Source organism: Micromesistius poutassou (genome assembly GCF_964030765.1).
Source record: "Micromesistius poutassou genome assembly, contig: SCAFFOLD_1455, whole genome shotgun sequence".
Lineage (NCBI taxonomy): Eukaryota > Metazoa > Chordata > Actinopteri > Gadiformes > Gadidae > Micromesistius > Micromesistius poutassou.
The window spans coordinates 1-13,423 of record NW_028179520.1 but is presented as its reverse complement, the minus strand read 5'-3'; the positions used below and the strand labels follow the sequence as shown (position 1 = coordinate 13,423).

The 13,423-nt window shown below is 47.3% G+C and overlaps 1 protein-coding gene across 1 annotated transcript; it reads left to right on the top strand.

Annotated features, from left to right (window-relative positions):
- The first annotated feature begins 2,506 nt into the window (after positions 1 to 2,506).
- Positions 2,507 to 7,224, top strand: LOC311372763 (transcription factor Sox-8-like). Its single transcript, XM_084489709.1, has 3 exons — positions 2,507 to 3,153; positions 3,744 to 3,979; positions 4,406 to 7,224. The coding sequence occupies exons 1-3, from the start codon at positions 2,738 to 2,740 to the stop codon at positions 5,311 to 5,313; spliced, it is 1,560 nt and encodes a 519-aa protein (XP_084345835.1). The 5' UTR covers positions 2,507 to 2,737; the 3' UTR covers positions 5,314 to 7,224.
- Positions 7,225 to 13,423: the final 6,199 nt, after the last annotated feature.

Genomic DNA, 13,423 nt, shown 5'->3' with positions numbered 1-13,423 from the left:
AGCATAAAAAAACCAAAGGGTTCCACCGCGAAGAGGCTCCGGTCCCCGGCGTCGGGCAGGGCCTGTCGTTGGAGGGGCGGACTGTCCTCAAGGTGACGCGCTGCTGAGTGCAGACCGGTCCCAGGCGGACCGGGAGTCTGTTGTTGTCAGCGCTGTGGTTGTCGAGGGCCCAGTTTATCACTCTTGTTGCCCTCACATTGCATCACATCACCGCGTCCCTGAAGCTGCGTGAGTCCACAGAAACTACGGAGGCTCGCGACTCCGCTGTGTGTGGCTGAGTTTGGGATTAAACAATTCTTTATATTGTTATTCGTATTTGTTTATTTTAGGTTGTTTGTTAATAGTTTCGTGGACAGTCCCCTTAGATTAACTGTACAGTAAAAGGAGTAGCTTTAGCCTATTTGGCTAATTTGCAGCTGTAGTCCCCGGTATTCATGTTATTATTATGATGATTAGGATTTGATTTGTATTATTGTTATTATTTTTTATTATTATGGTTTGTCTTTGCTTGCTCCTCGATTGCTCCGGATTGATTCCCACTCCTGAGGCTGACCTCAGGCGACCCGCTCTTTATCCATGCCAGGTTTGACTGGAACTGCCGTCCATGTGGTTTGTAGTATTAAAAGAAGAAATGTAAATCACGTTGTAATGCAGTCCCATTAAGGTTGATGCTTTGGATTTTTTTTTTCACAGTGCAAATTGCTTGAAAACTGTTTGAGTGAAATGAAAGTCAAGGATTTGCATTAAATAGTGACTCTTGTGTTTTGACTAAACACAGCTATTCCGGAGTTGCTAATAATGGTAAAGAAAAGTATATATCTTTTTTTTTGCATTTGCATGGCACAATTTACCAGGCACACAGAAAAACATGCACACACACGACCCCAACCTCCTCATACCACCACCCACCCCCCACACACACAGACACAAACACACACACACACACACACACACACACACACACACACACACACACTTGACAATTGTAATATGTCGTAATTAAACACAGAACATTAACGTTAATTTCATAATTTCTCATAAGGGGAAAGTTTTGAATCAATGACACATTTTAGTTAATACAAAACAGCCCAAATCAATTATTAAACCTCAGCACAAGCATCAACCAAAAGAAACCAGTTCTCACACACAAGTCCAAAGGGCCTTGCGAGGCCACTAATATCAATCCACCCCCTGAATAATTATGACAGAAAAAGAGCATCGCTCTTACCTTGCTAAGAGAAAAGCAACCCATGAGCAAGGCATTAAGTGTCCAGCCTCCGTCTCCAGGGGCTACAGGACTGTTCGTCTGAGGACCACCTGCAGTGTGCCGCTGAACCGACAAACTGCAAACTGCGTCGCGCTGAAACCTACCATGTCTTTAAATGGGTCGGACACGACGACACAATTAACAAAGGCAGTGATTCAATCTGTCCTTTTATCTTCCCTACTCTTTCCAGCAGGCACTATTATCAAAGGACTGCTTATGTGCAATATGTTGTCCCCCCCCCCCCCCCCCAACCCCCCTCCATCTTTGTGGATAACAAACCGACTGCTGGGAAACACTCACTTCCTCTTCTGAATTAGGAACCTGTAGCCATGCTATTAACAAAGGTGTGTTCTTCATGTAGTTAGGGGCCGTTTGATTTTACAATAAACAGAGCCTTTTGTTCTGGGGTGACAAAAGAGTCCACGGGCTGGTCAGGGTCCGGGCCCGGGAATTTGCTTAAATTCAAATTTGGCTCCATGTAGTATCCATAAATGTTAGAGAGGGAGATGTACAAATCATATTTGTATATGAGAGAAACAGAAGGAAGGAGATGGGCTGCAATTATGTTGTTATGAAAGGAAAGAAATGTTGTATAGAAAAAGGAAAACGCAGGCCCACGGGCTTTATTACAGCCCCCGTGGTCGAGGGACTTGGTAAATGGTATTGGGAATTGGTTGAGGGTTAGGGTGAGGGTTATGTGGGAGAGGAGCAGTCATTTAGGGACTTGAAGGCCTAACTTGTTATAATTGCTATAAATGTTAAATCCGTTTTAGTAGATAATTGAATGATTTTTCACTATAGGCTAAATAGGCAACTAAGCACCATTATTTGACAGTATATGATGGTTGACTTATTCTGATTATGGATATTTTTCAGACTTTATATTTATAATTGTAGACAACGGGACAGAAATGATAACAAAACGATTGCAATAGCCTCTATGATCCCACCTTTATTTGTATTATACCGTATTAACTTATAAATTCTATGTGCCTTTTACTTTTAAGTTAAACCCAACATTATTAGCATTCATTTTGTCCAGCAACTGCGCCTGACATAAATGTGTCACCAGTGACAAGAGGAAAAAAAAGGCAGCTCATAAAAACGCTCCCGACCAATGGGAGGCGAAGGCTGATAGCATCCAGCCAATCACAGGCAGAAGGTGGAGTGAGGGTTTTAAACTTCATCTAAAGTTCCTGTATCACGCAGCTCCTGCACTCACATTGTGGTGTTCTACTTCCACACCTCATGACAGTTTAAGGAAACAAGACAGCAGGAAAAACAAACAAGCTTTAGGAAAATAGAGGAGTACGCTTTTTCTTAAATATGTTGAAGGAGTAAGCATGGCAAAGCGTGCGTAAAAAGGCGCGTTCTCCATTTAAATATACTTTCAACGGAGGGGGGGAAACCAACGAACATTAACATCTTTTTTGGGGGAATTTCAACTTAATAATAAAAAAGAAAAAGGAAATGTTAAAAATGACGGATGAGCATGACAAGGCTGTCCACGATCCGCCTTGCAGCCCATCGGGCTCCAACTGCTCCATGTCTCAGGACGAGTCGGACTCGGACGCTCCGTCCTCCCCGACCGGCTCCGACGGCCAGGGATCGCTGCTCTCCGGCATGGGCAAGAAGCTCGACCCGGAGGAAGACGACCGCTTCCCAGCCTGCATACGGGACGCGGTTTCTCAGGTGCTGAAGGGATACGACTGGTCCTTGGTGCCCATGCCCGTCCGAGGGAACGGCTCGCTGAAGATGAAGCCCCACGTGAAGAGACCCATGAACGCGTTCATGGTGTGGGCTCAGGCGGCGCGCAGAAAGTTAGCGGATCAGTATCCCCACCTGCACAACGCCGAGCTCAGCAAGACCCTCGGGAAACTTTGGCGGTGAGTCTCTTATTATTTGTCTTGTAATAACGAGAAGGTCAACTTCGAACCGAATACATATCTGCGGATGAGTTTGGAAGAATTGCTGAGCCGATTCATAATTGCATTAAATAGTTTTGCTGGTGTTAGTTAGGCAAACCGTGAGAGAATACAAATAAATTGGAACAATCAATAATTAAACAAATTACTTGCTGCGTTTTTGTGCTTTGTTGCTGTTTTGTTGCCAACAAAACACAAAAACTATGACTGTAACTATGCATGTACACATGTAATTATGTGTATGTATGTACAGTATGTATGTATATATGTATGCTTGTAAGGATGTATGTATGTATGTATGTACTTATCTATGTATGTATGCATTTACATATCTATGTATGCATGAATACATCTATGTATGTAAGCACGTTTGTGTGTACTTGTATGCATGCATGCCAAGTACATACAAAGCATGCATGTATGTATGCGTGCATAAACACATCCACGCCACTGCGTTTATGCATGAATGTCCTTACATCCATCGGCTGTATTAAAACCTAACCTCTCTCTCTCTCTCTCTCTCTCTCTCTCTCTCTCTCTCTCTCTCGCAGCCTGCTCTCCGAGAACGAGAAGCGGCCGTTCGTGGAGGAAGCCGAGCGGCTCCGGGTGCAGCACAAAAAGGACCACCCCGACTACAAGTACCAGCCACGCAGGCGGAAGAACGTCAAGCCGGGGCAGGGGGACTCCGACTCGGGGGTGGACCTGGCCCACCAGATGTACAAGGCGGAGCCCGGCCTGGGCGTGCTGGGGGGCATGAGCGACGGGCGCCATCACCCCGACCACACAGGTACGTGACCACCCCGACCCACCCGCCCCCCCGACGCCTGCTACCTTGACGACATGTCGCATGACCCACCGGCGTTGCATCGTTATTACTGTGGATGTGATGTGTCCCTTGTTATGTATTCGTATAGAGTGGTAGTGCGATAAAAGCAACGCTGGATGATGCGTGTGGGACACGTTCATCATGGTGACAGACGGCGTTACGTCATTATTGCTACTGATTTGATGTGTTGTATGTTATATATCGATATATATCGTGTACCACAAAGAAACAAGCAATGATGGATGATTTTGTCATCCTGAGGGTTTTTTTTGCGTCTTTCGTTCGGCTGAATGATTGCCTTTGTTCTCGTGTGTTATTTCAACTCTTCTCCCCCTCCTCCTCCTCCTCCTCCTCCTCCTCCTCCTCCTCCTCCTCCCCCCCCCCCAGGCCAACCCCACGGCCCCCCGACCCCGCCCACCACCCCCAAGACGGATCCGCACCACCCGGGCGCCAAGCCGGACATGAAGCCCGAGGGCCGGCGGCTGGTGGAGGGCGGGCGGCAGAACATCGACTTCAGCAACGTGGACATCTCGGAGCTGAGCACCGACGTCATCAGCAACATGGAGGCCTTCGACGTGCACGAGTTCGACCAGTACCTGCCGCTCAACGGCCACGCCGCCGCCGCCGCCGCCGCCGCCTCCTCCGCCATGCTCTCCCTGGACCACCACCACCACCACCACCACCACCACCCGCACCACCCCCACCAGGGCCCCGGGGCCGCGGGGCTGGGCGGAGGAGGGGGCTCCTACCAGTCGCCGTACGGTCACCTCGGCCACGGCGGCTCGATGTGGAGCCGCAAGGCCGCCCCGGCCACGCCCGGCGGCGTGGGCGGCGGCGGCGGCGTCGGCGGTGGCGTCGGCAGCGGGATGCCGACGCCCCCGTCCCCAGGGGGAGAGGCGGGGCTCCACCGCGCCCACATCAAGACGGAGCAGCTGAGCCCCAGCCACTACAGCGATCACTCCCACAGCTCGCCGTCCCACCCCGAGTACGGCCCCTTCAGCGGCCAGGCCTGCGTCTCCTCCTCCTCCTCCTCCTCCTCCTCCGCCGCCGTCGCCCCCGCCCCCCCGGCCACCTTCTCCAGCCCCCCCCAGTGTGACTATACGGACCTGCAGGGCTCCAACTACTACAGCCCGTACTCGGGGTACACCTCTGGGCTCTACCAGTACCCCTACTTCCACTCCTCCAGGCGGGCCTACGGGAGCCCCATCCTCAACAGCCTGTCCATGGCCCCCGCCCACAGCCCGTCCGGCTCCGGCTGGGACCAGCCCGTTTACACCACCCTGTCCAGACCCTAACCGGGCGCGGGTGGGGGGGGGAAGGGGGGATTAGGTGGTGCCCCTGGGTGCACCTCGTCCCACAGAGCACTGAGACTCCGTTCAAGAAGATAATGCACTACTAACACAGGAAGGCAGCCGTCAGAGAGAGGAAGGTGCTCGCGGCTAGTAGGCTACCTGTGCCAATTTGAAACAGAAACAACCCGAAAAACAAAAGCAAAACAAATGACATAAAAGTGCCTGCTGATTTTATACAAAGTGTATCCATGTGACAAAGAAGAACTCTTAAACAAACACGCGCAGAAAACACACCACGGCGATGGACATTTTACACAGTGACAAAACGTGTGGCTGGCAAGTCAAACTCCTCCGTGAGGACATATTGCCTCCGCCTACCTTCGTTCCACTTTCGTATCGCGCGTGTCGATTTGTGCGTGCGCGTGTTGACGTGCGTGCACACAACACGCACGCGCGCGCGTGTGTGTGCACACTCGAAGGCAAAAAGCAAAGGCCTGTCAAAGAGTTTTTCTAGGAGGAAGAAATTGTTGGCCTGAATCCGTTGACAAACAGATGGAGATTCAGCTCTATCGGGGAAGGTGCCCGGGACCAATTAAGACAATTTGCGGCTCGGTGATAACGGCCATAACTACATTCTAAAAGATCTGGCAACGACAACATCACACGGCGTAACTCAATGGCTTATTTTGAATCTTTAAGTGTCATTTGGCTTAGAAGTCTTAAATGTATTTATGTTCAGTACTTTATTTCTTACCATTTTTTCTTTTTTTTCTTAAGTATACACATATAATGTGGGTGTGGTTATTTACATTATTGTTTTTTGTCACGGATGAAAAAGAAAAAGCCGACAAGGCGACATCGATCGATCGGGCAGTGAGGGTACAGAGAGGGTACGAAGGGGTTTCTGCTCGATAGCGCTCCACTGAACCACCAATCACACGAGGCGGTCAGCTCCGTTCCGGGACGTGTCTGCGGGAGGACCGATGCCGGACACAACAGGTGTCAGAAAGCTATGCTTGGCGAATTGCGATTAGTCATGATGTGGGGTTAAAGGAAATGGGGTAAGATAACACCGAGCGCACTGAGTGACACGTCAGCTGGGTGTTTGCAAGGATGCAGAAACAACGACACATGGATGCGTGCGTGTGTGCGTGCGTGTGTGTGTTTATATGTGTGTGTATGTGATTTTGCATTGTGTGTGTGTATGGGATTTTTTGCGTGTGTGTACGTGTTTGAGAGTGTTGTGCATATGTGATTTTGCAAGCGTGTGTGTGTGTGTGCCATGTGTTTGTGGCTTTACATTTGTATGTATGTGATGTGTCTCTGCCAGAGAGGGGAAGGGATAAAAAAGAGTTGTTCTCTAAGCCCGTATCATGTTGCATCACAACTTCTCACACAGTAAACCCCCTTTGCTCTATTAGCCAACTTGGAGTCAGAAGTTCGATATTAAAGGATCATTTTCCGCCAGAAGAAGGCGTTTAAAGAAGAAAGTGTGATTCCCTTTCCCCCCCCCTTCCATCTCTTGAGTCGAGTGCCAACTCCCTGTTACGGTCTCCCTTAGATAACCACGTCATTTGTGCCTTTTAAATGCTTCTCAGCCCGTACCGCGATATGAATTCTAAATTAACAAATTCCATGCCGCTTGCATTCAGTCCTTCACAACATTCAGACACGGAAACGTTCTTTTGATAATATACTTTGTTTGTTATCATTCCTTACACTCTTTGGTTTCGATACCGTTTATGTTATGATTTGATCGCTATAAAACTCTGTGCTCAGATTTCTCTTCAGTGTTTTCGCAGTGTTTTGTATATTTTTATTGTGTACAATTGAAAAAAAAAGGCTGTGAATGTACTTTCTTTTTGAATTATTAACTACAGATTCATTCCTACCCGCACAGCTAACACATTTTCTCTGGCCATTTTTGTGAATGTAAAATAAAATAAAACCTTTTCTTGATATTGAAGTGTTTTGCATCATATTATTATTCCTTGGCATAAAATATTCTTACATTGAGTGTGTTACCAATTACAAAGATAACAATTAAGATGGAGTGGTATATATTAAGCAACTTCTAAACATCTGACAAACAAAATGGTTAATTTATCCATTGAGTGCTTGGATACTTCTGCTTTAGTGCTAATAATTTAAGTCATGAAGCACAGGTTTTTAAAAGTAAAACTGTTCAATAATCTTTTCGTTTTGATATTGGTGCTCAGTCTCAATATAAATAGAGGGAGCTCAAGGAATATGATATCTAATAAATCCAGAAACATCATCACGCTCCCTGCGGTGCAGTGAGTAAAACGTTGACTCTGACATTAAAATTTAAACGGTCAAAGATCACCACGTTGATCGCCCGCTGTTATCTTTACGAGAAATCTAAGCATCGTATTTCCCCTAAAACATCTGTGCTCAAACGGGAGTTTCACTGTTTCCTATGGCTTGGCGTTGTGTGTCAATTATTTGTTTGGGGAACTTCCGAACGAGAAAAACTAACGAAAATAAAAAAAACAGAATCACGCTGGTGCTGTGCTGTTCTTAAAAAGTAAACAAAACAAAAAAAGAAATAGTAATAGAATTCAGGGAGATAGCGCTGGGTCTCCCTCCGGGTCGATTGGACGGAGCGGTGGGGTCGGCCCCGGGTGCATGCCCGGGCAACCGTGCACGGCCGTGCCGGAGGGGGAGCCAAGAGGCCGGGACGCACTGCTGAATGTTAATGACTCATTCTGCTTGTGGTGGAGGGGACCCTATTGTCTCCGCAGCTTTATCCGGACAAGCTCGAAAAGAATTAATTGGGACAGAAAATGGCAGGGCGGGGGGGGGGGGGGAACTGACAAGTCATTAAGAGGGTCCTGAAGGACAAATTAGACGCACATAGAAGGAGGGGAGGAGGCGGGGATAGGAGGGGTGCGGGGTATTTATTATCCACTACATTGTCAAATACTCCGCAAAACAAAACAACAACAACAACCACAACAAAACATTTTAAAATACAACAAAAGCGACAACAGAAATTTGACCAGCAAGCAGAACAAACTGCAGAATAAACCCTCTGTGCGGAGCGAATCCGTAGATAATAAAAAGGAGGAGATAATACCGCGGCAGATGGGGTGTGGGTGGTTCAGGAACAACTTGTTGTTTTTCTCCTTCAAAGTCTCTGTTTTTTTTTTCACCAGCGTTTGCCAAATAGTTTCAGGAGGAACTCTTGAGAAAGAACAGTGAATAAAAGTGAAGCACCACAAAAAAATAATAATAAGAAGAAGGCTCTTGAGGGTCCTTCGGATGCTTTCCCCTGGAACCCGGGGTCTGACGGGCCGCTGTTGGTGGGGGTTGGCTCCAGTGTTGCCAGATTGGGCCAGATTGGGCGGGAAATCTGGCCCAATCTGGCAACACTGGTTGGCCTCCGAGGGAGGCTCACTGTGAACGGTTAACAGCTCTAGAGCGGAGCCCATCGCTGCCTACATAAGCACGCCGCGCGCAGCGGGGATCTAGCGCAACATTTTGAAGCACAGGGCGAAGATATTGACTTAAACCCAAAGTCATTAGGTCGATAGGCTGTTTCGCAGAGGTGAGCCGTTGCTAAGCTTTTGGGAGCCCTACACGCAGATGGGGGGCCCTACACGCAGGGGGTGGCGGGGGGGGGGGGGGGGGGGGAGTGGGGGTTGAACATCCGCTGGTTGTTGGGGGGGGGGGGGGGGCTGCTGATAAATGGTGCTCCGCCTCACGGTGGACCTGTTCGTAATTCATTTATATATTTTGAAAATTGTAATGTAATAATTATCAACCTTCATTCCCCCCCCCCCACTTGGGGCCCTACGCGCTCTGCGTACTCTGCGTATGGGGAGCGGCGGTGTAAGCACACGACGAGCCAAACCACAGAAACATGCACGTGCACACGTGCGCGTATGGGCAAGGGAACGCACACACACACACGCACAAACACACACAAACACACAAACACACACACACACACACACACACACACACACACACACACACACACACACACACACACACACACACACACAATCAATAAAAGCACAAGCGCTCAGGCTCTGATATTAAAATAGTCCTCACAGTGTAATAAAACATTAGCGGTTGTGTGTGTTTGCGTCACGACTTTGGGGCTTCAGAATACATTCCAACTGTCACCATCGCTCCAGATAAAACACGAGCGCTGCAATAGTTCTAGAGGTGCAGCCTCCGGGCCCACAGGGGAAACTAGCCGAGCCCAGATAGATGGAGGAGGACCTCGCCTCACTCTAGACTTAGTCGCAGGATTAGTCGCCTGCTTGTGGACTCGTCCTGCTGCCTAATGCGCCCGGGCTGAGTCGGGCCGCTGAGAGGGAAACCGGGAGAACTCTGAGAGAACTGTAACGCTGATTTGCAAGGAAATGAAGTGGACATGAAGTCCTGCGCAGAACGGGCTGCACTTGTTGTGCCGGCCTCTCCCGAGTCCTCTTTGACTACAGCCGATTGGGATCGGTCGTTAAAACAACCATGTGGGATTACCGCTTCAACGATGTACTGTATGTTTGGATTCATTGTTTTATCGGGTGGACAATTGCATATAGCGGCATATCAAACATATGTCAATTATTGTTTGACTGATTCCTGTGTGTATTCTGTTCATTTGCCTTCACCATTTGTCTTTGACTTTGACGTTTGGCTTTGTGTTGACGGTTACAACTCAACCCAAACTATTACTATTCCAGTGTGCCTCCATCGCAAACGCGTAAATGTATAATAACTTCCTGAATACATTACGATTATTCTGCTACCACTTCCTGTTCTTCCTGCCAGACATTTTTTCCCTCCCTCTTCTTTTTATGGTGTCTCTTATGTTTGCGCTGTTTGATTTCCAGGCCAAGTAAAACCCAGCGACAGAACAGAACCAACACTGAACTTCCTCTATAGGCCCTGACTATAGAGGCCTATAGTTCCCAGAGAGACACTGAAGTGGGGGGGGCGGGCTGGGGCAGGGAGCAGCGGTGTTGGCCGCTCTGAGGAAACCCTGGATCCTGTGCAGGCTCTGATCCTGCTAATGTCAACAGTTTTCTGAAATGGAAAATAAAATACTAGGAAGCAGAGTCTTTTTTTATGTTTCTCAAAATAGGCTAAATGTCGATTTAATGGCTGCTCGTGACGCAGGGTTATGAAGGGTTTTTTATGAAGGTTTTTTTAATGAAAGAAGAGAAAGTAGGGCAAACATTTGTTGTGTTAAAGTATTTGATTCGTCAATTTGCCAATTCGGTTGTCGAGGGAATTCGGAGTAACAGATCACCTGCTTGACAACTATTATAATTCTTAAACGATTTCTGGCACCCGACACATCAGTTAGAAACAACTTGGAACGGACACTTGATGTTGATGAAATTATACTTTTTAAGATCAAGCTATGCTACAGTACAGGCCCAGCATACCTACAAACATCTTGAAGGAGATGAGCTGATCGTCATCAAGATGAGGCTCTCCCTTACGCGGTGGACTGTGTTAAAGCACCATGACAACGAGATGCTAAATAAAGACACCGCGAATGTCACACTGCAGGTGTAGCCACGTGTGACTTTAAAGACTGAAACTCATGGACTTCAGGGCTGGGCTACACCACTGTGGTTTGTTTCATCCAAAACCTTCAGCCTGGGTTGTTTCAGAGTTTTCCTGAATCCTCAGAAGTGCCTGGAAGTAAAACAGTAACAAAGAAAGAAAGGAGCCTCAAACAAAACATAATGACATCTGCCAGTATTCTGTTCCCTTAACAGTTGTCCACAGTCTTTCACTTCAGTCTCTTTTTTTTTTTTAATTCAGCTGATCTCTTCTTTTCACGTTTTCTTGGCAATCTCAATTGTGAATTGGGTGGTGTCGCAGCCGCCGCACATTTTTTTCACGTGACAGCTTATAGAGAGACTTGTAAAACTATCGAGATGTTTTCCTTTCTCGCGGTGCTCAAACTTGTGTTGAACACATCCACCGTTTTTTTTTTACGACAAAAAAAAAAAACGACTGATTTGTTTGCTGGCAACATTTCGACAACCCAACAACTAGCGTTTGTCTTTCATGTCTTTTGAACGCCCAATGTAACCATTGATTTTAAGATTCACATTCTACCTAATAATTTATTCAATTATTAGGTAGAATGTGTCAAATGTCCACATTCAAATATCTTAAAACGACCAGCCCTTTATTGTACATTTGTTGAGACTAAAATTATCCCAAATGTTAACAATGTCAGAAATGTTTTAGTTTTATTTAATGTTACTGTGCGTTTCATTTGGTTGCATGTCAATGGAGTCATAACTCAGTAAAGACCTTATTTATTGATATGATATTTCTATATCGATCTAGCTTACTACAGAGTGCAACTATGACAAGTGGCTCATGCCAGCCACTGAGCTAATGCGTCATCGTTCAACAAGCTCACATTTTTTTGCACAAATGTGTTGACCGCGATAACAGCACTGGGCTACGGTCTACCCCATGGTTCAATTTACCACATGATGTAAGCTACAGCTGTGTGGTATTCGACTTATCTAATGTTGTCTAAGTTAGCAAGGTAACGTTACATTGGCTAGAGTTACTTCAGAGATATTTCATTAGAGTGAGTCGATTCTCACCGGGAATTTTGTTATTGTTTTGATTGAGAGTACCCACAGCGGCAGAAATGACATATAACACCTTTAAGTACAGTGTTAATTGACAACAATTTAAGTGGCTACACTCAATTGCTCACTGTCAAACAAAGATGGCCAACTTTGAACATGAATGCTGGCGACTAATGATGTAACTTCATGGCACTCATCATCGCGCATTCTGCCCTGTGGTGAGAAAGGGGTCAACCAGAGGGTTAAAACCGCCGCACTGTTCATTCATTTGCTCCTGGGAAACAAAAAAACGGAGGCGGAGACCCACGACCGCTACGTTAACAGGTTAAGTGAATTACATTATCTCGCTGCTAGCCAGTTCAAACGCCATTATAACCACGGCCACAACCATTGGCCATCGCCGTGGGGGGTGTTAGCATTTATTAATCCAGATTGTTGTCTCCCCCCCCCCCCCCCCGGCAACTACGCTGCAGTGCTGCGCTCCTCTGTCTGCCGGTTGGACGGCCACCACCGGCACGCAGGATCCTGCAAGACCCAAGAATGCAGAGTGTGGGAGGACCGTTTCGCCTCCCAAACGCTACTTATGCACAGAGGCAATCGAGGAGAATACCAAGCTGACAGGAGAAGGGCGAGAACAGAGAGGGCGGAATAGAAGGCGTGAATAGCGGTGGATAGGAAAATAGGAAAAGGAGGCTCCGAAAAGGTCAGAGGAAGAGGAACATAAAATAAAAGTTGGTGTTTTGTCTCTGGTTGGGGTTCTTCTCAGAAGTAGCGTTGGCAGCGTGTGAGCAGGGGACAGCAGGGCCAGGGATCTGAATGGAACTCGGTCCCGCTTGGCAGGTCTTTGTGTGAGTGCACTCTGTGGGAGCTCAACTGGCACAACAACATGGCGACTGGGACCGAGTCTATCGAAACCCATTTACCCTGGCGTTACACAACACACACGCACACGCAAACACGCACACGCACACATGCACACACACACACACACACACACACATTCGCACACGCATGCACAAAGGCAGACACACACACCCAAACAAATGCAAACTTGATGAACATAACATACACACTCACACATACACATGCGTAAGCAGACACACATAACACACACACACATGCGCGAAACCAAACAAACACACACATGCGCAGGCACTCACACACACACACACTCACAAACATACGAACATGCACACGCACAAAACACATACACTCGTGCTTACACGTGCTTACATACACACACACAATTAAACACACACAAAAGCCATGCACACATGAGCATAAACAAACAAACACTTACACACAAACACTCCCACACACACATGCACACACACACACGCACACACACACACACACACACACACACATACACACACACACACACAGCCTATATGGCCATAGGGAATGCATTTATGAAACTATGTGGGGATGCCACACGCTGAATGGTTTCTAAGAGACACAAAACGCCACAACATATTAGATGACCGGCCCGATATTTGTTAAACGCT

What these genes read in the sequence shown, in the direction of transcription:
- LOC311372763 (XM_084489709.1), top strand. Translation starts at nt 2,738, where the DNA reads ATGTTAAAAATGACGGATGAGCATGACAAGGCTGTCCACGATCCGCCT. An exon ending in ACCCTCGGGAAACTTTGGCG is followed by an intron (nt 3,154 to 3,743) that starts GTGAGTCTCTTA and finishes TCTCTCTCGCAG; the next exon opens with CCTGCTCTCCGAGAACGAGA. An exon ending in CCATCACCCCGACCACACAG is followed by an intron (nt 3,980 to 4,405) that starts GTACGTGACCAC and finishes CCCCCCCCCCAG; the next exon opens with GCCAACCCCACGGCCCCCCG.